Source organism: Oryzias latipes, chromosome 14 (assembly GCF_002234675.1).
Source record: "Oryzias latipes chromosome 14, ASM223467v1".
Lineage (NCBI taxonomy): Eukaryota > Metazoa > Chordata > Actinopteri > Beloniformes > Adrianichthyidae > Oryzias > Oryzias latipes.
In genome coordinates, this window is record NC_019872.2 from 20,437,096 (window position 1) to 20,460,836 (window position 23,741).

Genomic DNA, 23,741 nt, shown 5'->3' on the forward strand with positions numbered 1-23,741 from the left:
CAATAATCAAATAATAATTACAATATAGTTGGTGATAATGAAAATAGTGACGAGACCTGTATGTCCTAATGATTAATTCTAGAAGTGTAGAAGGGGACAGTTATAGATTTTTAAAAATACACGTAAAAGAAAAAAGATTTTTCAGAAATAGATCTACCAACAGCTGATGGACAGAATTGTGGCATCGAGATATATCTATATATATCTTTTTAGCATGTTTCTGGGAGACATTTTAAGTTTAGTGAGAAGTTATTAAAACCTTTTTTTGAAACTGCTTTTTCACGGGACGCGTAGATGTTTAATTCTGACTCTAATACATTATCATTCATCTGAAACGTTTGGTGTACTTTTTATGATGAATCAAACCCATCAGTCAGTGAATTAGTGAAAAAATCCGTTAAAATAACAGTAGCTTGATGAAGCAGTAACTAACAGTCCTGCAGGAAAACGTTCCAACAGTTGAACGGTTTCCAGAGCAGCGATCAGGTGATTCTTTTCACTCCTTTTACATTCATTTTTATCAAATATTCTCACACCATAGATTCATCTACAATAATATTTATATTTGTTTTAAAATAGCAGAGGGTTAAATATGTGTGCTAGCTAAAAATGCTAACCGCTAAGTGCACGTTAGCGCCGTCAGGAGGGATTTAAAATGTTTCAAAGTTAATATTTAAAAAAAGATGGTTTAGATCGTGTTTTAATTTAGTTTCTTAATTATCAGCACGTTATTGAAACCACATGAGGTATCTGTATGTTATTTGAGCCGCATGGTAACGCGTGTTTTTTTATCCTCTAGACTATAAAGACTACAAACATGGACGAACACCGTTCCCTCCCTGATTCCATCAACCCCAATTATTTTCCAGCGAAACTCTGGAGTCTGGTGAACGACCCGGGAAATGAAGCCGTCTGCTGGGACAGCAGCGGCCAGATAATCATCATCAACCAGCAGCTCCTGGAGAGCCAGGTCCTGGCGTCCGGAGCCGCCCCCTACGCCGGCGCCTTCAAGACCACCAACTTCTCCAGCTTCGTCCGCCAGCTCAACCTGTACGGCTTCAGGAAGGTGGATCCCATGAGCCACGTGAAGCAGCAGGAGAGCGCCTTCTGTCATTATTTTTACAGCGCAAACTTTCAGCAAAACCGACCGGACCTGGTTGCGAGTCTCAGGAGGTTCACTGTGGGGAATAAAGCCAAGCTCCACGCCGGCGTGGAAGTGAAGACCCGGCTTCCCAGTCGACCTGGAGTGCGGGGAGGAGGTCAGCACGTGACCAAAGGTCAGAGAGCTCCATGAGTCATTCAGAAAAGAAACATCTACAGACTCCTGATGGTCATTGGTGTTTGGTTTGTAGAAAGCCTGTCCCTGCTCAGATCCGCCCAGCAGCTCCTGACCTTCTCACACAATTCTAGTCCAAGCCCGCCGCCCAAACAATACAGCGGAACGCCGATGCCACCAAAGTGCATGAAAAGGGTTTACTCTGCAGGTCTCTCCTCACCAGCTGACGCTGCAGGGACCTTGAACCCCTCCTGCACAGGTGTGCCTTCACCTGGCAAACTCCTGCACCATCATCAGGGTTTACTGACTCCAGCAAACCATGCTGGGAATGGCCTTTATCAACCTGGTTACTATCGGCCAGGTAAGGATGACACGCCAAAGACAGAAAAACTACAGACAGTCCCACTCAGGTCATCATTTGATGTATTGTCAAAGCGTTCTTAGAGGTATTTTAATTATGATTATGCCACTTTTAGCCGAAACCCCAAAACCTGTGTGGTTTTCTATAACATAGTATCTGCAGAGCAGCAGCAGTAGTTTATTAGAAATTCGCCTTTGAGTCGTGGCCGGGACAGTTGGCGCAGAGCAAGCCCCGCCCCACTTCCTGTCCCCCAACTGTTTCCATGCACTGGCTTTCAGTCTCTAACAACCCCAACCTAACACTACTGGTGCAACAGAAATGGTGAGCAATATTGCCGCTACCCAGTCGTACAGTTTTGATCCAGATTCCAGGTCAGACGAGGAAAACAAAGACCTACATGGATCTATTCGTCTACAAGTGGATGCATCATGGAGCGGAGCCGGGAGCTTGTGGCCTGCTGATTGTAGCTTCCATATCACTGCTTCGATCTTTTTTTCTTTTATGTCTGCTCCTGATTCACAATGACTTGAATAAAGAAATACTCAGAAATGTAATTATACACTTAATTTTATTTATATATGTCCTACATGATCAGAAAAATGCCATAAGAACATAGTCAAAACACTATTTTGATCAGAGTGGAACTGTTTAAAGACCTTTAATCTGACCTTTTCTTCTTATTTCTTGAGTTTGCCGCTGCTGCCACCCAGTCACCTCACCCCAAATACTGGGTCTTCAAACTGGGTTGTACTCCCCAAAAAACTATTACCAGGTACTGGAGGTCCAAACCCAAAAACTGTTGGATTCTGTGCATTGTTTACTCTGAACCAGCTTGTGCGCTAATAAAAATGTTTTATTTCCCCATTTTTAGGCTGGGTTTCCTGTAAAGAAAGCAAACACCAAAGGTTTAGAAGAAAAGGAGAACCAGGACGCAAAGATCTGTGACGTTAACTTGGACAAAGTTTTCCAAATTGCAGATGAGGTGATGCAGTCTTTCCCCAGCCCTCGTCTGGCTCCGGTTAAGACCCCTGTTGTTGTTTTGGCCCCTTCCTCCACCACAACAGCTGCTTTAGCAGCAAATGCATCCAGCAGCTCTGTGTTCAAACAGGAGGAAGCGTCTCCGCCCTCCCGCCTTCAGCAAACACCCAAGAGCGAGGAGGTTTTTCAGGTAGGCATCTGTAGCATCATCAGAAAGAAAAAGGCTTTCAGTAAATCTCCTTGTAATGTTACATCTGCTTAATGTGTGTTTATACAGTTTTAATTTATTGTACAGTCACAACATTATGTTTTTGCTCTAAATTGATCTCTTTTGTGTTTCTCTGAAAGGCTCTCGCTGGTCCTGCACCAGAAGAAGAAACCATAAACGTTGAGGTTTGCAACTCTTGAAGTAACTGCATTTCTTTGGTGACATCCTATCCCATCTCCTGTTTAGATCACAGCTTATTGATTAATTTTGGCTCAACAATTTGATTGGAGTTTTCCTATGACTTCACTTTTATGCATAATTACATCAGTCTGTTTCTACATATTTATTATTTGTTTATTTCTCCCACAAAGTTGTTACACTCTGTTCCAAATGCACATTAATGGTTGTGTAAATTCATCTCAATGGCACATTTTTAAGCTGTATTTTCTCATTTTAATCTTCTTGCAGTTTAAAAATGAATTGTAATTAGTTTCAAAAGGTGATTTGTTGGATGTTATAGTTTGTGAAAATATTGTTCCTCTACGAATTGTTTTCCTTGAGGTTTATCATTTCGCCTCCGGATTTGATAACTATTATAAAACATGTTGAAATGATTTGAAAATAAAACGTAAAATACATATTTCGGTTTATGTGTGACCGTTGCATGTCCATGTTTGGCCGCTAGGCGGAGCCTCTCAACCGTTTTCGGACGCGCAGCCTCTTCACAGCTCCGCCCAGCCTGCCTTAAAGTGTTGCGTTTGAGTGTACTCGGAAGCGGCGAACCTTTACCACATTTGGTTAATTATTCGGTTCTTAGAAAAAAAAAACAGCGGTCTTGCTTTGAAATGTATTTACAATGATAACTATAGAAATGGGAAAAGTTAAAGTATTATAAAGGTGGAATAAAGCTCCCAAGTACGTAAAAGCACATTTGCAACATTATTATACTGTATACGCGTTTTATGCATTGTGATTTATTTATTATATTTGGTCTTACGTGTCTTTATACAAATAGTTAACCTGATTTTTGTCATATTCAGTCATTCGATTTTCAGCGAAGTTTCCAAGAGAAGCGGGATGTCCGTTTGTACCTGAAGGCACCGGGACGACGAGCAGGTAGAGTGACAATGAGATCCCAGGGGAGCGACAGAGTCCTGGAGATAAACTTTTAAGGCGGTGTCATAACTGTACACGCCGTCTGTCCACGCTCTCGTCTTCAATCGGGAACTAAATGGAGGCTGGGGAACTTTTACATGAAACCTTCTGCACGCTTTCGTCCTCGAGCTCGTGCGCATTTTTCAATATACTGCGATTCATTTTCCGTCGGGGTTCCTTGAAGTCTCGGATCTAAGTTTTTTTCTTCAAAGCTGCACATTTTTTAGATAAAGGAGTAAGATCTTTATTTTATATAGTTTTCTATTATTAAAGGTGTTTACGCGCGGATTGAGCGCAGTTGACAGAGTTCAGTCGCGACTCTGTCTGTCTTATTACAAAGTAATAAGTGAAGCTGCGCTCGGTTTTCACTTTAAAAAGAGGGGAATGGAGTTGAAGAGGATATGCTTTGGTCGTTCTTCGTGAAAAAGCTCTTACACAACCCTCGCATGTGTTCGCCCGCGCGCCTCTGATCTGACCGGCGGCAACCTGTGGCCCGTTCTTTGAAGTTCAATTCATCGCTCCCACCGAGGATTTACCGCCGGTCTGCGGAGCCCCGGAGCCCCGGAGCCGGCCTCTGTCGACGCCTGATGCGGGAAGGGTCACGCAGCAGCACGGAGACAAACACGGTCCACAAAGCTCCCTGAACTCCTTGTTGCGCCTCGGTTCGGGTCCACCAGCCCTCACACTATGACACTGGATCCTAGCTCATTAGAGCCCGTCTTATCACGGAACATCTCCTCTTCCGAGCATTAACTCTGGTGCTGGATGGAAGTTCTGGGACCTTGGGGTTCTTCTGGAGGATCTCCGGTCCTGAAGATTTTGGATTATATCAGTAAAGTAGTCCATTCGAGGGGAAACTGAAGTGCGTGCACCTGCGCGCACGCGTCCTCGACCCCCCCCCCCCCCCATTTTTTTTTCTTCTTCTTCTTTTTTTTTTTTTTTAACCCGCAGTGCTCGCCTGCTTTGAAGTCCACCATGTGCGGCCGGGCACCGCCGCCACAGCCGAGGCCATGACCGTCCACCCGCGGCGCCTGGCCGGGCTCTGGCCGTGGCTGCTCATGGCGGCCCTGCAGGTGGTGCTGGGCCAGCCGGGCCTGGAGTCCGAGCACCCGCTCCTCCGAGCGCTCATCAAGGTGACTCTGCTGAAGCACGAGGCCACGGGGAAGCCCATCGTCGTGGAGGGACTATTCGTGGGAGGTAGCGCCGGGAAAGCGGAGGGAAGACTGATGCAGGTAAGACTCACCTGGATCAGACCTGACAGCGTCACGCGCCCAACATATCATATGTGACCAAAGCTTCCAGCTTAAATAAACAGTTTATTTCTTTTAATGAAAACACGTGGGTTCTTGGAGCAGTCTGTGTTTTTGGCGCCATGTGTTTCTTTAGAAACGGAGCACCTTTACCTGCAGATCTGGAAGCCTTGAGCGGTGACTGAGTTATGGTGCAGAGTAACCTGATATCACACCTCTGGCTGGGCATGTGATGACAGAATGTCTAAATTCCTTCAACAATAGTGATGACAAATGCCTTATTAAGCCTACTTTGTTTTAGATTTGAACTTTGGAAAACATGTCAGGCGGAGGAGGTTTTCCAGGGCCACACAGCTTTGTTTTGGAGCAACTCATTTTTTGGAGTTCACCTAACATCTAGGTGGGGTGAACTCTAGATATAAACCCACAGTTTTTCAGAATGTGGTGGATTAAAGTTCTGGGGCCACAAAGCTGGCCTTGTGTGGATTTGTTTGCGGTCTCCAAAGAAACGAGGCCCCCAGATATGAGAGGCTGTGAGATCTCGTCTCCCTTCACTCATCAGGTGTGGCTGTGTTTGTGAATGGTAAGCCTGCTGCTTTAGCTCCCCATAACCGATAAGGCTTTATGCGGCTTCTTGGAGGAGAAAGCCCAGCTTTGGGGATGGTGAAAAGCCGTCGCCGCCGCCGCCGTGCTCCCCTCCAGGTTCACGCTGTTTGTGTGTGGGATGTTGACAACATGATACACATCGCAGTTCTGCTGAGATCAAAGGCACCCTCTAGTTCACCGGGATTTCCAACTTTCTTTCAAAAAAGTCCTTCCCCCCCGCTTGCTTAAATCCTCACACGGTTTTGCAGATTGATGGGGCTTAGGGCCCAATGGAGGACAAAGACAGGCTGCTGTTTCCCTAAAGGTGTGAAGGAAGGTTCAGCATAATATTCCCATCTGTGGCCCAGTCAGCACGGCGGCAGTGTCAATCCCTCCTTCTTTTCTTCTTTCTGTTGCCTCCTGCACGGCTGCTATCGTCTGTTTTCTTGCAAGTCAGATCGCTGATTGTGGTTCGGTCCTGGACAAGGAGGGCCTAGTTTTTTTGGCAAACTCTCCTTTTCCAAGGCTGTTCTCACAAACCCGGTGTTATGCTGCAGGATTCTCTTTGTTGCAGCACAGGCCTGTTCAAACAGGTTTTTTTTCTTTCTTTTTTGCTGCTAAAGGCAGCTTTATGGTTCAGCTTTACGTCCCCGTCTTCTAGCGGATGAAGCAGATTAAAGATGGGAACTGCCAGGGTTTCCTGACTGTGCGGTTTTGATTCCGACCCAGACTAGTATCAATCAGGTTCAGGACCCACTCCAATGAAAATGGGGTTTTTAAAATGTTCTCGTAGCATTTTGCTCACGATGGAGGTCATATAAAAACAAAATTACAATTAAAGTTGCATTTCAAAGCATTTCCTAATTCAAATCGTGGTAAATCTGGAGCAGAGGAAAAAAATGGGGTTTGAAACAAACACCACTGGGAATGCTTTTTACATTGGACTAAGAGATGATTGGAGTGGGACCTAAAGCTTCCTGCTCTGCTTCATTCTGATGCATCCAGTTTCAGACAAATAGATCCATGCACGTCTTTGTTTTCCTCGTCTGAGCTGGAATCTGGATCTAAACTGTACGACTGGATATCTCCAATATTCTCACCATTTTTGTTGCACCTGTAAAATAATTTTGGGAATGGGAAGGGCTGTAAGCTAGCTGGGGAGAGTGTAAACAGAGGTATGATGTCAACAGTCTGTGCCAACTGTCTCATCCACATCTTAGAGGCGATTTTCTGATAAACTAGTGCCGCTCTGCAGAAACTATGTCCTAAAAAACGACGCAGGTTTTTTTATCTTTTCTAAAAATGGCATAATTATAATGAAAAACCACTGGGAACGCGTGTAAAATAGTTCAAAAGGGGATGGGAGTGGGTCTGTCAGCAAGTAGCAAAACCTAACTGGGAGCGACAGAGGTCACGGTTTTCTTCAACATATCCAGGTCATGAGACTTTGGTCCTCCTCTCCCTCTGATCTATTAAACGGTGATCTCCCTGGACGTGTGCCCTGTCCTCTGAATGAACGCGTTCTTTGGAACACTGGCTGGGGTCTGGCCAGCACTGTTTGGACAAATACAGAGGAAATGCAGAGGAATTTTGACTCTGTCTCTTCCAACACGGAGCTCAGCAGCCAGAGGAGTCCAAACACTTGCTGAACCATGGAGGATTGTTGATGGATGTTCTTCAGGTCTCTGTTGAGAGAAGGAGATGAAGCTTATCCTCTTTGCAGACACGGAGTCCAATTAGAGCCTAAATAGACTGTGATTAAAGCTCCACCTATTTCCACTTAAAGTCATCTTGACTTCCTTTTTTTTCTCCCAGCGTTGTAGTTTTGGCTCTTTGTATTTGGTTTTAATTGACCTGTGAGAGCCTCTTCAGGAACATCAGCTGTAATTAAGGCCATTTACTGAACGCCAGTTAACTCTGCACCACTTCACATTCCTCCGTCTCCCTCCATGATGTCCCTAAAGGTATGGAAGGCCTCCCGACTCCCCTCTCTCTCCGTCCCAGGCTGGTGTCTGCTTGCCCCCCCCCCCCCCCCCCCCCCCCCTTTCTCCTTCAGCCCTCAGCACCGCCGTTTGGGAAGCAAGGATGGGAGGGCGGAGGGGGCACTTGGGGAAAAGCATCAAAGTGGGTCCAGTTCCGAACGTGAGCTGGGATGATTAAAAGCTGAGATTGTTTACACTGCACTTCCCATATGGGCTCTCTCCTCCCCCTCCCTTTAGATTTCCTGTCCATACTTCCTATCTCCATGGACGAGATAACAGCCTGTCCAAGGCTCCTCGGGGCTCCTGGCTGCTTTCCGATTTGCTCATCACATGTTGAGAAAGGGGAAAGAAAAAGTGACAGAAAGCTGGAGGAGTTTCATTCAAAAGTCATAAGTTCTTCATTTTTCTTATCATTTTCTTATCAGACAGTCTTTCTGATGGACTTTGAAGGGTTTTCTATAGCTTTTGAACTTATATTAATTTTTTTAAGCCTAACAGACTTTAGAGGGTCTCAAATGTGTTTTTCTGCCTTTTTTTCTAAGAGAAGACCCACTCTGATTTAAATTGTGTTGTTGGTGTTCTCAACATGTTCTCGTGACATCTTTCTTTAAAACTTTTTAAAGAAAACCTTTAAAATAGTGAACGTCAGACACAACATGGAGCTTCTGTGTAAACTGTCTTCTTCTGAAACCAATTCGTGATTTTTTTTTTTCTGTAATCCAGATTGCTTTTTGAAGTATTTGAAGTGTGGGTTTGGATTCACCATCATTAGTCCAAAAGTAGGGCTGCATGGTGATGTAGTGAGAAGTGCTCTGGCCCCACTTTTCCTTTATGTGTTCTCTTCATGTATGTGTGGGCTTTTCTCTTGGTGCTCAGTTTTCCTCCAACAGTCCAAAAACATGCTTCATAGGTTAAATGTTGACTCTAAATTGCCTCTAAGTGTGCAGGTGAGTTTGTGGCCCTGCAGCAGACTGGCGGCATGTTCAGGAACCCCTCTGTGACCCTGAAAGGGAATCAGCGGGCTCTGAAGATGGATGGGTGGATAGTCCAAAAGCCAGGTTCTGTGGTGGCTCAGTCAGTGTCATGTCATTTCCCCTTTTGTGATGGCAGCATCCATCCATGCCAAAAAATGACAGTTTGTTTCAAAGATGGGAGATTTTCGTCCAAACAAATGTTTTGCACATTCTATAGTCACAGCTGCAGGGGATGAGCTGGTCAGATCCCATCAGCGGCGTTTTGAGGAAACGGGCTCTGCCCTATTACACGGCTTCATACATGTTTGTAGGGAGAATGACACCAAACCCTCCTCTGGAAGCATCGGTACCTCCAGATCCTCAGAGCCAGGATGTCAACATCAGCCTCAACTCTTTCTGAATTTCACTGCACTTTGTACAAAGGATGTCATGTTAGGAAATGAGATGAAATCAGCATCAAACGGTGTGTAACTTTTGGTTTAAACTAGGGCTGCGCGATATGAGGAAAACTTGCGATATTGCGATAACGATATAATTTGCGGTATATAAATAAATAGAAAAATGCCAAAAACATCATTCCCATTTCATTGCAACAGTTTAATCTGATTGGTCAAAGCATAAAGGGATTTATTTGATTCGTTAAAAGCGTCAAGCTGCCATAAGATTGTTTTAACACATTTTGGGTTTACGATTTATTGCGATATTCGCAGTCTTTTGCGATATACCCATTGCAGAGCTGGATATTGCGATAACGATAAATTTGTGGTATAATGTGCAGGCCTAGTTTAAACTAAAATCCTCTGTATTGGACCAACAGATAAATCTTTTTGAGGAACCACATTCTTGTTGCTCATGTCTGGCATGCAGTCAGGGACAGTATGGATGCCATGTGAGGAGCCCCTCAAGCACGTTGAAAAGAATACTGACCCTTTTCTGGTTAAGTGCCGCCTTTTGTTGTTTTTATTCTGTACAGTATGTGGTCACCTGCTCCGCCTGCCTGTGGTTACTTTCCTAAAACGACAGTGTTTTGTTGCCTTGAAGGGCCCCTAGGTGTGTCCAGGCGGAGAGACAGGCTGCAGACTAATGGTTTCTCCTGACAAAGCTGAGGCCTGCAACACAGGAAGCAGGGGCTCACGCTGTCCTGTTCAGCATCCTCCACAAGAGATAGCCGTCAGGCTGGATCTTAGGGCACTGCAAAGAAGTGAAAGGCAGGTAGGGGAAGCAGGGCAGATCTCTTAATCCTGCTGGGCCCCCTTCTTTTTTAGTCATTAGACCAGGTCTGGAATTCTTGAAGGTTACACAACGCATTCTTGTCTCCCCTCCATGGCTTTCCCCATGCAGATAATCGGGAACGATCTCCTTTTTGCAGGGTGTAGTCTTCATTGTCACCCATACTTTATATTAAAAAATAAAATAATTTTGAGATTTAAAAGCACCCAGAAGATGAAACAGGTTCACAACAAAGTGAAGGCTTGTTTGAGTGCTTTGTCATTAGATAAAACATTATAAAAACCTGAATAGCACACACGCGGAAATTGGTGGTAAAGCACTAAGTCTCTGTGTTTGCTGTGAGCAGCTTGATTGTCTGGCTCTTTGGGAAACCACCAGCAGGAGTGAATGCACTTAGCTCTTTTAGCTTGTGTCAATACGTTGCTGTGCATCCATTACAATGGAAAGCGGTGACTCACTGAAGGCTATAAATGTACACACAAACATACATTTATCCTCCTTTCATGCCGCTGCACCTGAGCCAGGCGGGTCGGGGGTGCTTTCAAGGTCAGAATTTCAACGCATTTTTCTGCTCTCAGCCAGAAAGAAAGCCTTCTCGAACGACCTTTCCGGTTTGGCCCCGACAGCTCAGGTCATGTAAAGCACCCGTCTCATTCCAGTTGAAATCGATCCGCAGGGAGTACGGTTAACAGTCGCCCGTTCGCTCTTGAGGAATCAGTACCACGTTTGGCAGAGGCTGACCGCCGTTCCATATGGCAAGGAGAATTCCTGCTTTGCTCCTGGGAACGTCGGTGCTTTCTGTTTTGTATCATCCCTTACATGAAGGGCTGTGATTACAGGGTTGGGCTGACTAGTTACATACCTGCCCTTAGGTTTCATCATTATTATATTTTATAAATAAAACTCCTGTTATTGTGTCTGTACAGCCATGCATGGGGCTGCAAGACGCAACACGTTGGGATGTTATATAGCCGTCGTTCTGAGCGTTTTATCTTCAAAGACTGATTTTTCTTACAAATACACGTATACCAGATTGGATTGAAGGTGCACTCTTTGTTAAAGGTTCATTATTGCTAATATTTATACTGTGGTATTTCAGTCCCAAAGTCAGCTTCTAATAACTTTTCCTGTGCCTGCAATGGCAAAAGCTGACTCTTCTCCTGGGGCCAACATCACAGGCTGCAAAGTTTTTCATTTCACTGCATCTCTTGTTCTTCCCGACCCAGCACCGCAGCTTTAAATTCTTTCTCCTCACCTCCTCTGCTCCCTTCTTCAGCCCTCTCTCCCTTCTTGGCGGTTCTTTAAAAAAAGGCTGAAGTTCATCGCGCGTGCTTCAGTGTCAAGGACAAAAATGGCTGAGTGCACTCAAACTGCAGGAAGCACAGGGCTCGCTGTGAGCTTGGAAGAAAAGAGTCATCGCCATGCCACAGATAAATGCGGTTTGACAAACTACCGCCCTCTCCCCAGCTCCCTGTGTGTCCTAAAGACACAGATATAAATGTAGAGGCATTAAAATCCCACTCCGATCATCTTTTGATCTACTTCAAAAGCATTCCCAGTAGTCTTTTAATTATGATTAATCCACCCTCTCCCGCTAGCTTACAGCCCCTCACCACCCCCAGCTCACTGGTGCCATAAAAATCCAATAATAGAGCTATCCAGCCGTAGAGTTTTATGCCCAGATTCCAGCTCAGACGAGGAAAACAAAGCCGTCCATGGATCCACCTGCAGGTGGACGCATCAGAATAGAGCGGGGAGCTTGTGGCCTGCCGCTGTAGCTTCGTCACACTGAAAAGCTTTCATCCAACAACGTTTTTTGACTGTTTCTGATGTTCAACAATTTGAATATAGCAATGCTCAGAAATGGAATTTTAAGATTAATTGTCTCTATAGATGTCCTCCATCATGAGAAACATGCCACAGGAAGATGTTCAAATCCTTTTCTTTGGACTGGGTCTTTAAAAGATGAGTGCAACTGCTTGATTCTGGTGAATTTTGAAGCCGTTTAAGTTTTCTCAGCTCAAAACCGATTATTTTTGAATGGCAGATGTGCATCCGTGGAGCACAAAAGTATCTTCCTTAAAGAGACGACAGAAACACATTTTCTACTTTTCTGCCTGAACGCTTGACTCGACGAGCCACGAGAGGAAGAGGCTTTACCTGCAGGACGTCGGTTTTTGTGTGCGTTTGTGTTTGACTCCTGTGAGTCCGGGATGTGTGTTTGTGAGCAGGCACACTGGAGGCCGAGCGCCCACACTGAGATCATTTACCAAACTCTATTAGGCTAGATCAAAGTCACTTAGATCTTTTAGTGCTGCATGACTACAAGAGCCACATTGTAACCTCAGATTAAGGGGAGATAACGCCGCTTACAAAAAATGCATTATGTCTCTGCGAGTCACATGGTCATTTTTAAACAGCATGTCCTGCTTTTGACCCTTTTCCTGTTTTTCAGAAATGCTTCAGTATGGCGGTCCTCATGCTATCGCTTTCACCACCAGTGTAATTCATTAAATTAGCAGCACAGAGCAGATTATACGATGATTAACAATGATTTAGTGCTGTGATAAACAACGAGCAGAAAAGTGGGTTCATCAAAGTTTGCTGCTTTTAATTGTGTCCTTGCAGTACCGTAATGTACCCGAGACCACCCATCATGCTTTGTTAGTCCATGCATAAGTGGTGTCAGGTGGACGTGTGAGCGACTGGCATATCTGTTCACAGCGGCACCAAACAAAGACATTTTGAGGGCCATGCGGTGCCAACCTAGGTGATTGTGTTTCTTGCGGCTGCTTCACAATAAAAGTCACCTTCTTTTAAGCCGCTTGAATGGTTTCACGTAAACCAGTGGCAGTGCTGTGAGAGAAAACACAGAGGAGAATATCAAGCAGATAGAATTACAGTCAACCTGCAAATGCTCTGCCTCAAGGTAGGACAGATAAGTATTTTAAGGTCTTTATTGATGCATAATTACTTCTGCTTCTTTTTTTGCTGTTCAATTCATTCAAACATGAAACCCAAAGTGCTCAGAGTGATACTGTATGTTGGTAAGTTTACATATTTTTAGTAGATTTTTTAAAATCAGACACAAGAGTTAGCAAAAATAAAGACATGAATTAAGATAAGCAAAAGTGCAGATTAAAACTATTTTTGCCAAGAATAAAAACATAAAAAGGCATTGCTATTAAAATGTTAAAGATTTAGTAGATAGGAAGGGGAGCAAAGAACAGCCTGACTAAAACATTTGCTGCAAAGAAAACGGCCGAAACTTTCTGTTGGGGAAAATGTCTGGGAAGTTATCTAAATGTGGGTGGAGTCAGTTTCCCTGAAGGAATTTGGGTTTATTCTGCTAAACTCCAAAAAGTCTAATGTGTTTAAGTTCAAACAAAATTAAAAAAAGAATCACAGCAGGCTGTGGTGCTTACTTATACAGCATGTGATGTTAGCTTCAGCGACAGCGAATAACCTCGACCTTACCTCGTAAGGGGGCCGTGTTATTTCAGTTATGTCTACATGAAAAGCTGCGAAGGTCAAACCTGATCTCATATAAACCCAGAACTTATATTGTGAAGGTTTTAAATTGTGGCTGATTTGTTCTTTTAAAATCTCATGGAAAAAAATGTATTCTCTTTTAGTTACAATTCAGAAAGTAACACAAACGTTTTACAAATTCTTTGCACACACCTCAAAAACAATTTAGGACTTGCTGTGACAAACTGGTTTTACTTTGGGAATGTTTTGTGTGTCAAGGACATTGTCCAACCTTGGTCCAAACTGGTGGTGTCTTTTTTTAAATCCTGTAATGAAAGCTGCCTCTAGTAAGAAAAATATAATTTTTCTGGCCATTGTTGATAGATCTGTCATATTTAGACCAAAATATTCAATCAAAGAATTAGAAAGTGCCCTTTCTAGACCCTCATGAGAGTTGACTGGGGCAACATTAATGGTTCAGAATCAAACGGTGACTATTTCACCCATTTTGAAGTGGCTGAACTTAAATTTAACTTTGAATCAAGGATATTTAAGTGGGGGAGAAGAACGTTTTTGTCTCCGATCCTCATCCTGATACAGTCCTTTGAGGGTACAGACCCTTGAAAAACCAACCAGTGTTACTGAGACCCTGCTGTTGAGGACGCATTAGGACAAGCCTCCAGTCCTTCTTGTTTTTCAGAAAACCTTCTCTTGCCTACTGCTTATTACCTGAATCTGTGTGTTCTACCAATGAGAGACAGCAATGGCACGGGTAGATGGAAAAAAAGTTGCATGATGGCGCTCGTCGACACCCCTGTTCTAGGACTAATGGACCATCACTGAGCATCCCTTAAGAGTTACTTTATTAGGGACAAACAACTGTTGGATACTAGAGATGCCACAATTCTTGTTTTAAAGGCAATCTCAATGTTACACCATTGAACTGAATGAGAGGAAGAGTGAATCGTTGGATCCTTACTGCATACCAGTGTGTTTACGGTAAAAGTTTCAAGCAGATGTGTAAGGAAGATTTATTATTTATTGTTGTATTTCATTACACCAGTTTTAGCATAAGCCAACTCAACGGGTTTTCTTCTGATTTTTAATTTTATTTTTTTTGTGCTACACAAATCATAGATCTAACTAAAAAAAACGTTATCCAAACCTTCCGGTTTGAACCAATCAGTGAATCGTTGCATCCTTATTTTGCTATACTGTAATTTTTTCCTTTATTTTTCGTGCCAGCATTCTCCATGTGGTACACGTTCGAATATCATCTCCAACCTGGAAAATGCAGGAATGTGATACAAGCAGATACATTTATACAGACTCTAAGCATTGATTCCAGTTTTAAGCGTTTACTTTTAAGCTTATAGTTTTAAGCTTGTACAAAAACTTTGTACAGGTTGCTCTTGTTTAGTGTGGTTTAGCAGATCAAAAAAAGGCAGTTTGTATCGAGGGAACCGGTCATCATTTTTCATTATCCCTTCCTGGTAGGAGCTGCTCCAAGACTGTTCAAACCAGTACCTGACAGTTCTCAAGACAATATAGAGCTGAAAAAAGCTATATGTACTCTTCTTTAAGATAGCCTGTATGTGAATCCAACTCCCAGGCTTCGTTGCCTCAAAGTCTGTTATTTAAACCCCCAGATTGCAGTGCGGGAGTGAAGTAGAGCATGGCGACGTGCTTTGTTCTGGGTTCTAGGTTAAGGTTAGCACAGCATTACACCGCAGCAGCCCTGAGCGCCACTCTTGAAGACTAAAGCAGAGTTGCGTGTGGTTTGCTGTTTGGTCTGCTCACTCTGAGATTAGCAGCAGGTTGGCAGGGGATCGGGTAATGACATGTCTACCGCTTTCAGAGTCCTTGGACTGTCTGAGGCGGCACGGCGACTTGAAAGAGAGGCACACACACACGCATACTCGCAAAAGTGTGGCCCCACTTCTTCTACCAGACAAAATCTGGCCATGAAGGATACTTAAGACACAGCCTGAGACAGATATAACACATTTCGTTTGTCAAATGGCACAATTTTAGTCCCACACATAACTGAACCAAAACAGTATTTTTACCCTTAAATGTAACTTTAATAAAACAGTTTAGTAAGCCATAGGAGGAAGTGTGCTGATAGTTTTTGTAACACTTGACTCAATAATTGGCATTTATCGTTCTGTTCACTTTCTTATATCATCAATCCCCTAAAAAAAGCAAAATATTACATTTTCTTGTGCTTCAAAGTCTTTGTAAAGACATTTAGGTTTCACCTGCTTCTTTTTGCTTCCTCACACTCTTGTCTGCTACATGTAGACATGTTTGTCAAGCGTGTAGCTCAGTTTGATGTAATTCTCACATTTGTAACTTTTGACCCTGTGTTTGTGTTATTTGTTCCCCTCTTTCTACTCAATTAGAAGCTCTTTAGTGAGCTTAACGGCTGCTGTGGTGTAATTACACCATTGCTAACATATTAACATAATGCTAGCATTTCCATGTGCAGCCTTCACAGAGATGTGAGGAAATACTTGTAACTCCTTTTAGTTTGCTTTCAGTTGATAACACACAATCATATTCAAGGATCATTCAAAAGCATTAGGACCACTTTATTACTACGTTGGGTTTTTATTGTATGGACAGGAAAAAAGACCCTTCTGGTCCCTGATTTTCCTCCAGAAATCTGAAATCCCGTTTGTCTACTTTAGCTTGTTCGTCAAATAGAAACTAGCTAACTAACTAGTCCCAGAAAAGTAGTTATTTTTATCAGTTTATTTTGCTATCTTGAATATAAAGTTTCTTATTGCATTGACTTTTTAATAATGACTTAATAAGAAAACAAAAAAAAAAAACGCTGCTCTAAAAATTTAAATTGTATTCAATTGATATCATAGATGATCTTGTTTTTGGAAGCAACAAGTTTGTTTACACCCTTCTGTGTTTATGAAGAAAACGCTGCACTGTGGACATCACTTCAGTGTGTCCTGTGTGACTCAGCTTCATGTTTATAAAGCTCAAGTCCCGATCTAAGAGCCAGGAGCCGAGCCAAGTGTTGCAGTGCAATGCCAGACTTATGTGAGAGGGAGGGCGGGAGCAAAGGGGAGGCAGGCGGGGGAAGAAACCCATCCACTGCAGTTCTCTGACCTACCTCTATGCTCCCAACTTGCACTGTTTGCCTACACAGTTAACTATTACCAAAAGACTGTGTACCTTGGCTTCAGCCCAGCACTCTTACACATACTGTGGGTCATTATCAAAGGAGCCCTGCATTACAAGCCCTGGAGTCCTTCCAAAAAGGCAACAGCTGCATTTTGTGCTGGTAGACCTATCGCAGCACGAAGCTCTATCTAAGCGCTCTCTGTCTACCGTCTCCCTCATACTCCTCTTTTCTTTGCTTCAAAGACTCTTGGCATGAAACAACCCCAACTGCCCTTACCCGTCCTTGCTGATCTCTCTGTTTACAGTCTCTCCCGCTAGCTTACAACCTCTCGCACCCGTAACCTAACATTACTAGTCCAACAAAAATATAGCAATATAGGAGCTATCCAGCTCAGACGAGGAAGACAAGGACACACAAGGATCTAGTTGTCTATAAGTGGATGCATCAGAATGGAGGAGAGCAGGGAGCTTGAGACTTGCCCATTATATTTTCTACGTAACAGATATGATTTTTTTTCAAACAACATTTTTTTCATCTGCTCCTGTTTTGAATAAAGAAATACTGTACTCAGAAATCCAAATTTAAGCTACATTTTCTTTGTATACACAAGAAAAATTATACAAAAACATGTTACAAAAAAACAAAAATACAATTTTAACCGCAGTCGGACTTTAAACAGGCGTAAAAGCAAGGGAGACTCCATTTAAACAGGCTGAAGGGAGATTTTCCATGTCTCTGGAAAATCTCATCTTGGCTAAATACACTTAACCTAACGTCAAAACAATTCAGATATGAATAGGGCTGGATGATATAGAGGAGGTAATGCTGGAAACTGGCGGGTGTTCATTTCAGACCTTTCAAAATAAAGGTCTTTTGCGATAGACTCATTCCACTATTGAGAAAAAGTTATATTGCGATATATTTAACTAACGTTTTATCGCCGAGCTCTAGATATGAATGTTAAACACTGCATTTCTCCAAATGATTGTTAAAGTAAACGTTTTAGAAGCTTTATTTATCTCCCTCATTATCACAACACTCAGGTTGTGTCCGAATCTTCTACACTACTCACTGCATAGTGCACTATATAGTGCGTTTGTCAGTTTGTAGTGCTGTCAGAATCAAGTGCCCTAGAAATTTCCCAGAAGTCTCTGTGATATACTAGTGTGCATTGATGCTCACTAGATTGGCAATAGACCACAATGCATTGCGTTTAAAAATTTTTACCAAAAAAAATTATTTAAATGTATTTTTTAAAAAAACAATCAATGTTTTTATCTTCAGAAGACAGTAGACTCATAAATGCTCGTCGCAAAATAACTCATATCAATTCGATTTTAACTTTGTGAAACCGGTGACGTCATACCCGCTGTTTAAAAAGATAGGGAGCAAAATATGCGAAATTGCTTTTAAAATCCAGGGCACTACATAGTCCTATACAGCACTATATAGTGTTTAAGTAGTTAGGGCTTGGGGGGGGGGATTCGGGCATAGGATCAGTTTTTAAGCTGTAGAGTAGAAAAATATTATTTCAGTTAATTACAGACCTTTATTATGAGGAACTAGTCCACTCTCTGACAATGTAGATGTGAAAAACATTTTTATGTTATCAGACGTTGACAAAGTCATGGTTTTGCCAAAACAGTAAAAAGACAACATTGATCTTTCAACACTACCCACTATTAAACTTGTTTTAACCCGTTGTTGAGTTAAAAATCTGAAAACCACCCTGAAAAACAATCTACGTTTAAGTTACATTTCAGACTTGATTTATTTTCCCTTTAACAGATACATAGATTGCAAGAAAGTCTTTCTGTATTGGGGCTCTTATGTAACTGTCTCTGGTGAGCCTTGTGAGAACCAGAAAATCAAAATTACTTATTTAAAGATAAGAAGACGGATTCTAAGTTGAGTGTGAAATATGAGAAACCAGAGCTTGTTGATAACTGGGTCATAATTATATAACAGGAATAAATGGTGGCGCTTATCTTTGTGTTCTGGTCTTTCATGGCCGGTGACACGTTCAGTAACTACAAGCTGTGCTTTGTCTCTGCATTTTCTATTTTTTTTTAACGTGGTTCTGTTAACACACCACAAATAAAAGTCATGCCACACAACATAATATCTCATCAAAATGGAAGTTCAGCCTTTTATTTTTATGCCGTTTTTGTCACAAGGAAATCATTAAGCTCCAGATGTTTTGAACTTGTGACCACATGTGAACCAGATGTCGTAGTGTGGTCACCTCCACTTAGATGCTTGAATGCATTTTGATGCCCCCTGTTGGTTGATGCTGATAGATGGTGGGTATAATGTTGCTCTAATTTTAGATGGTGCAGAGACTGTGTGTCTGTGACACTACTGTATGTCTGTTGATCTTTTGGTTGTGTTTTCCACACAACAGAAGTCTGCAAATGTGTTTAGTGTTTTATGTCACTCATTTGATCAGGTGGCAGCTGTGTTTCGCCTGAGCTGGCTGCGTCAGCTCACATAAACACTTTAATAGTGTATTTTCAGTTTTGGATTGTGGCTCCGGAGACGGCGTGTCAACAGAACGCTCTTTGAAGCGGGCGTGTGGCTCTGAAATGCTGCACAGTGTTGTGAGATATGACACATTCCTGTCCTGGTTAATTGGAGCAGGTACATCTGGAGAAACCACCTTTCCCTCTCACTGACACTCATGTGATTTTTCTTTTTTTAAATCATAAAGACGTGCCTTAAACCCAACCGACAAAAAACGCTTCAAACTTTGAACATTTGCAGATTTTTTTCGTTCTCCATCAGGAAGTCCCGTTTTTTTTTTATAAAGTAAAGCAAAGTAGGGCGATATCTTAAAAAACTTTTTATTTAACTCTTGGGCTTATGGTTCCTTCTTTGTCATTCTACTTTTTAGGCCCAAGGAAGTCACAATAAGACTTATGTTAGTGGCACTGAAACTTAAATTCTAGACTGTAGTGTTCCCTGTGGTATTTTTAATCATGGTTATGCCGTTTTTAACCAAAATAAAAAAACCTGCGTCGTTTAATAGGACATATTTTCTGCAGAATGGCAGTAGTTCATTAGAAATTTACCTCTGTGTTGTGTCTGACCAGTATTGGACCTATCCAGGACAACGAGGACGTAGATGGATCTAGTCGTCTACAAGTGGAAACATCAGAATGGAGCGTAGCAGGGAGCTTCTGGCCTGCCAGTTCCAAAGGCATTTTTTGTCTGCTCCTCATTCCCACAATTTGGATAAAGAAATAGTCGGAAATGCAATTTTAACATTCTTTTCTTGATCTATAACCTCCATCATCAGAGATTTGCCACAGGAAAATGTTAAAAAAACACACCAAAAACACAATTTTTATCCAAGTGGGATTTTAAATAGTATTTCTAATGTTATAAAATAACAAAAAGTAGCTATAAAATAAATAATTCAAATGCTTAATTCCCCCAAATAGTAGAATTGCTAATTGGTAACGTAAAGTACTTTCCTATAAATCTCTGTTTACTGATAATATTTTTGAAAGGTACACATAATGTTTGTTCAGGCGTGATATTGGAAAGCTAGGTTTATGAAGCCACAGTAGTTGTATCCAGGTAGTTTTTAACATAAAAGTGAATCAAGCTTTATTTAAAAAAAAAAAAATCCAGATTTTTAAAAAATTAGACAATTAGGCAATCAGAGTCTAGTTAATGTAGGCATCCCAAGCGCTCTTGCATATCATCTGTACACTCCATGTGAGCACCATTTTCTCAGTCAGTAACACCTTAGTCACATAAACACGTATGGTGATTGATTGACCTACAGGTTTTTGGATTGTTCAGGCCAGTAGAGGGCTGTAGACATGAGGGGCTGCATCTTAGGCTATGAGCACACCAGGCATGTGAAACCCAATCAAGAAAGCTTTAAACGCGGGTTCTTGAAGGCACACTTAGCCCATGGTGTTCACACTGGACAAACAGGGATGGGCTTCTTCTTCTTTTTCTTTTTCTACTGTTTACTAGTGTATGTCCCCCAGCTACAGTTGGAAGAGGCTTGGAGTAAAATGTCAAAGCGTTGTAAATCTTGCAAATTTTGCTCCAGGCTTTTTTTTCCCACAGCTCTTTCCTGATAAATGAAAGACATGGTGTCATATAATTCTGGCCGGGCACAAACTACATTATTAATTTCTCCTCCATGATCAATTTTCAAATGGTTGGCAGTTCCGTCAATTAAAAGGGAAGCCATCCATATGTCACTACCAAATCTGAATTCCTGATTGGTCAAAGTTCTACCAAACGTTCTACCTGGTTCAACTTTCAACGTGCGTTCAGTGGATGTGCCTCTTGTACGTAGAGCCCGAAAACCTGAAATGAGCCTGAAATGCGCATTTACACGCGTTTACATAGACTTTTCATTTGAAGTTGCTCGAATGCACATTGCCTGTGTTTTAAACGTAGCTTCAAAGGGGTGTGTATTGCAGTTCCCTTGAGGCTCGTGCGACCACCTTAAGGAACGTCATAAAAAATGGTAAAAGTGTTTCCTGAAGTATTTTAAGAAAAATGTAATTTGCACACACTTGTGACGTACACGTGATACTGTTGTATGGTGTCCTTATGCCAAACTACAGTCATTAGTAAGATTCTTTACTGACCATACACAAATGCTTGACACACAGGGTGTACAGGTGATACTTCAGTGCTGTAGAATGTTCACACAAGCTATACTCTGATTTTCAGGCTGCAAGCAAGGGATGTGCAAAGAGTTTTTAAGTGTTGGGAATGAACTGCCTGTAGAAACAAAAAGTGCATGAACATTATTTCTCTGCAGGTTCAGCGAGTGGTCTACGACCTTGCTATTATGCATGGGCGAGCTTCGTACAGGTTTGCCCATTTTTTGCATCCATACAGCCCATATCCAGCCATAAAGGCAGTTGGGATTAAGGATTAAAACTGGATTTATGGTCATTTCTTAATCTGAGAAAGAGTCCAAACAAGTTAGAGGATCCTCAGTACTGTTGTCAATGCCTTTTTTTTAAGGATGGGTTTCTTTTTGACCCTCACTTGCTACAATCACACACTCAACACACATACTGGAACCTGTTGTCCATCATCGTAGTTAAACTGATTTGCTTGCTAACATACTCATTAACACTAAGAGGCGGCACAGTGGTGCATTGCCCGAACTGACAGATCCCCATTGCCACAGAGCCATAGTGTGAGTATGGCTAATAACAGGACCCTTCAACAGGCTCCAATGTGTGGGTGAAAGTTGTAACAGGTGTTAAATGACGGCAGCGGCACTTCATAGCTGAGAGTCACTGAGAACTTCAGAGCAATACCACACCGGCCCCAATAGGGATTAATGACATCTCTGTGCTTCGAGTGTGCACAAGTCTTGTAGTTACTCAGCACTTTCTGACCATGAAATTGCTGCACTAAAGAGCATCATTTTGCTCTATTTGAGAAGGTGCTTACTTCACAAACCTGCTGATTAAGTGCAGGCGCAGACATTTTGTGGCCTGCGGCAGCACCGAGGGTGAAGGTTCGATGGAGAGCAAGGAAGAGAGAGTTTTTTCCTCCACACCTACCCAGTCTTTGTGCTCTCGCATAATGATTTCCTTTCGGGTCACCTCTCCAGCCTTTCAGGGCAGTGAAAGTGGATACGTCCAAGGCCTCTCTATTACATAGCCAGCCAGATAGGGAGTGCTAGATAAGTCCCCCTTGTATAATAAATGTTTCATATTTGATCTTCACAGGTGGGGCCAATCTCACAACAGCCAAAGCCAGGACGCCTCTCCTGGGACAGCTTGCACAAACACTTGATATTTAAGAGGCGAGGGACGTGGTTACGTGCCTTTTCACTCACCCCGCGTCATCATTTAAAAAAAGACACCCCCAAGGTTGTGTTTCCTCTGACTGACCATGTGGTGTAGGGGGGGATTAAAGGTTAACATACCCCTGCTGTTTCAGGCTTTATGGTGTGAATCGTGCCTAGAACCCTCACTTCATGCTTTGTATTCCTCCAGTTCTGCTCACGGGTTCAAAGTTCAGATTTGGGTCCAGACAATCATTGACATTGTAAGTCAAGAGTATTTTATTGAAAGAAACCTGACCTGGAAATCTCGAGGGAGTACAGGGATGCTGGCTCCAAAATATTTATATACTGAGGGAAATAAAATGTAAAGGCTGCATGTCAGCCCCCTTGTTAGCAGGTGTAAGGTTTCATGGCTGCGGTCCGAGTACGAGGCAAGTGAGACTTGGGAGGGAACCCACTATATGAGTTATGTTCCTCTGACTGCACGGGTCTGCGGTACCCGTTTCCCCTTCAGTGTTCTAAAGCAGTTAGAACTTGTTGCTCGTCATAATGAGGGTGAGGGTTTCTTTCAAGATTATTGGCTCCCCAATTCAGGGGAGCGTTCCTCTACCCGCCCAACAATGTCCTCTTCACACCACCCATCTCTTGGCTTGACGCTTTGACACTTTCCTCGTTGGTATGTTGGGAATACAGTGACCTGTTTTTATCTTTAGCGCCTATATCTGTTTCAGTTGTCATTTCTAATGAGTCTAATGGCTTTCAAGGGACTATATAGGCTGATAAACTGTGAATAGTTGATTTAAAAATGGTAAATATCAAAACAAAATTATAAATTTAAATCATTTGCTAGTTAACAAGTTGGAATTTAGACTTAAAACCGAATTTCTGCAAACATCACAACTATTCAATAAAATGTTGGATAAACCTACAATGCAGTAGTTATCATTCTTAATAAACTTAAACTCCTTTATAGGAATTATTGCACTACTAAATGGTAAAAACCTTATAATATTTAGTTCTACTTTTAACTGTAAAATTAAAAAAAAAAAAGATTTGAAAGGAAAATCTTTACAAGAAATGACTTTTTTTTCAAGATATTTGTTGCTAGATATGTCAAATCTAATACAAATCCAAGTACTTTTTGGCCAAATTTACAACTGTTAAAGCCATGTAAATTTCAGATTAAGAGATTTTTTTCTGTCAATAATTCAAAGTACAAAGCAAAAAAAATTCACCACATTCACACTTGGGCTGCTAGGATCAGTTTGATTTCTCAGATGATCTATCTTCTCATGGTAAAAGCCTCTTTAAACTGTGTGTGTGTGTGTGTGTGTATTGTTTGTG

The 23,741-nt window shown here is 42.2% G+C and overlaps 2 protein-coding genes across 2 annotated transcripts in view; both read left to right on the plus strand.

Annotated features, from left to right (window-relative positions):
* Positions 1 to 226: 226 nt before the first annotated feature.
* hsf5 (heat shock transcription factor 5) lies at positions 227 to 3,461 on the plus strand. The gene is made up of 6 exons (XM_004076599.4): positions 227 to 486; positions 800 to 1,277; positions 1,353 to 1,637; positions 2,327 to 2,409; positions 2,509 to 2,805; positions 2,964 to 3,461. The coding sequence occupies exons 2-6, from the start codon at positions 818 to 820 to the stop codon at positions 3,021 to 3,023; spliced, it is 1,185 nt and encodes a 394-aa protein (XP_004076647.1). The 5' UTR covers positions 227 to 486; positions 800 to 817; the 3' UTR covers positions 3,024 to 3,461.
* Positions 3,462 to 3,560: 99 nt separating this feature from the next.
* Positions 3,561 to 23,741, plus strand: part of rnf43 (ring finger protein 43) — a 98,018-nt gene continuing 77,837 nt past the window's right edge. Inside the window, exon 1 of the mRNA XM_023962313.1 lies at positions 3,561 to 5,210. Within this exon, the coding sequence (XP_023818081.1) occupies positions 4,989 to 5,210 (222 nt within the window). The 5' untranslated portion in view covers positions 3,561 to 4,988. The remainder of the gene's footprint in view (positions 5,211 to 23,741) is intronic.

Bases quoted from the DNA above. Each gene is read 5' to 3' on its own strand.
- hsf5 (XM_004076599.4), top strand. From the start codon at position 818: ATGGACGAACACCGTTCCCTCCCTGATTCCATCAACCCCAATTATTTT. The intron at 1,278-1,352 runs GTCAGAGAGCTC...TTTGGTTTGTAG, and splicing joins AGGTCAGCACGTGACCAAAG to AAAGCCTGTCCCTGCTCAGA. The intron at 2,410-2,508 runs GTACTGGAGGTC...CCCCATTTTTAG, and splicing joins CCCCAAAAAACTATTACCAG to GCTGGGTTTCCTGTAAAGAA.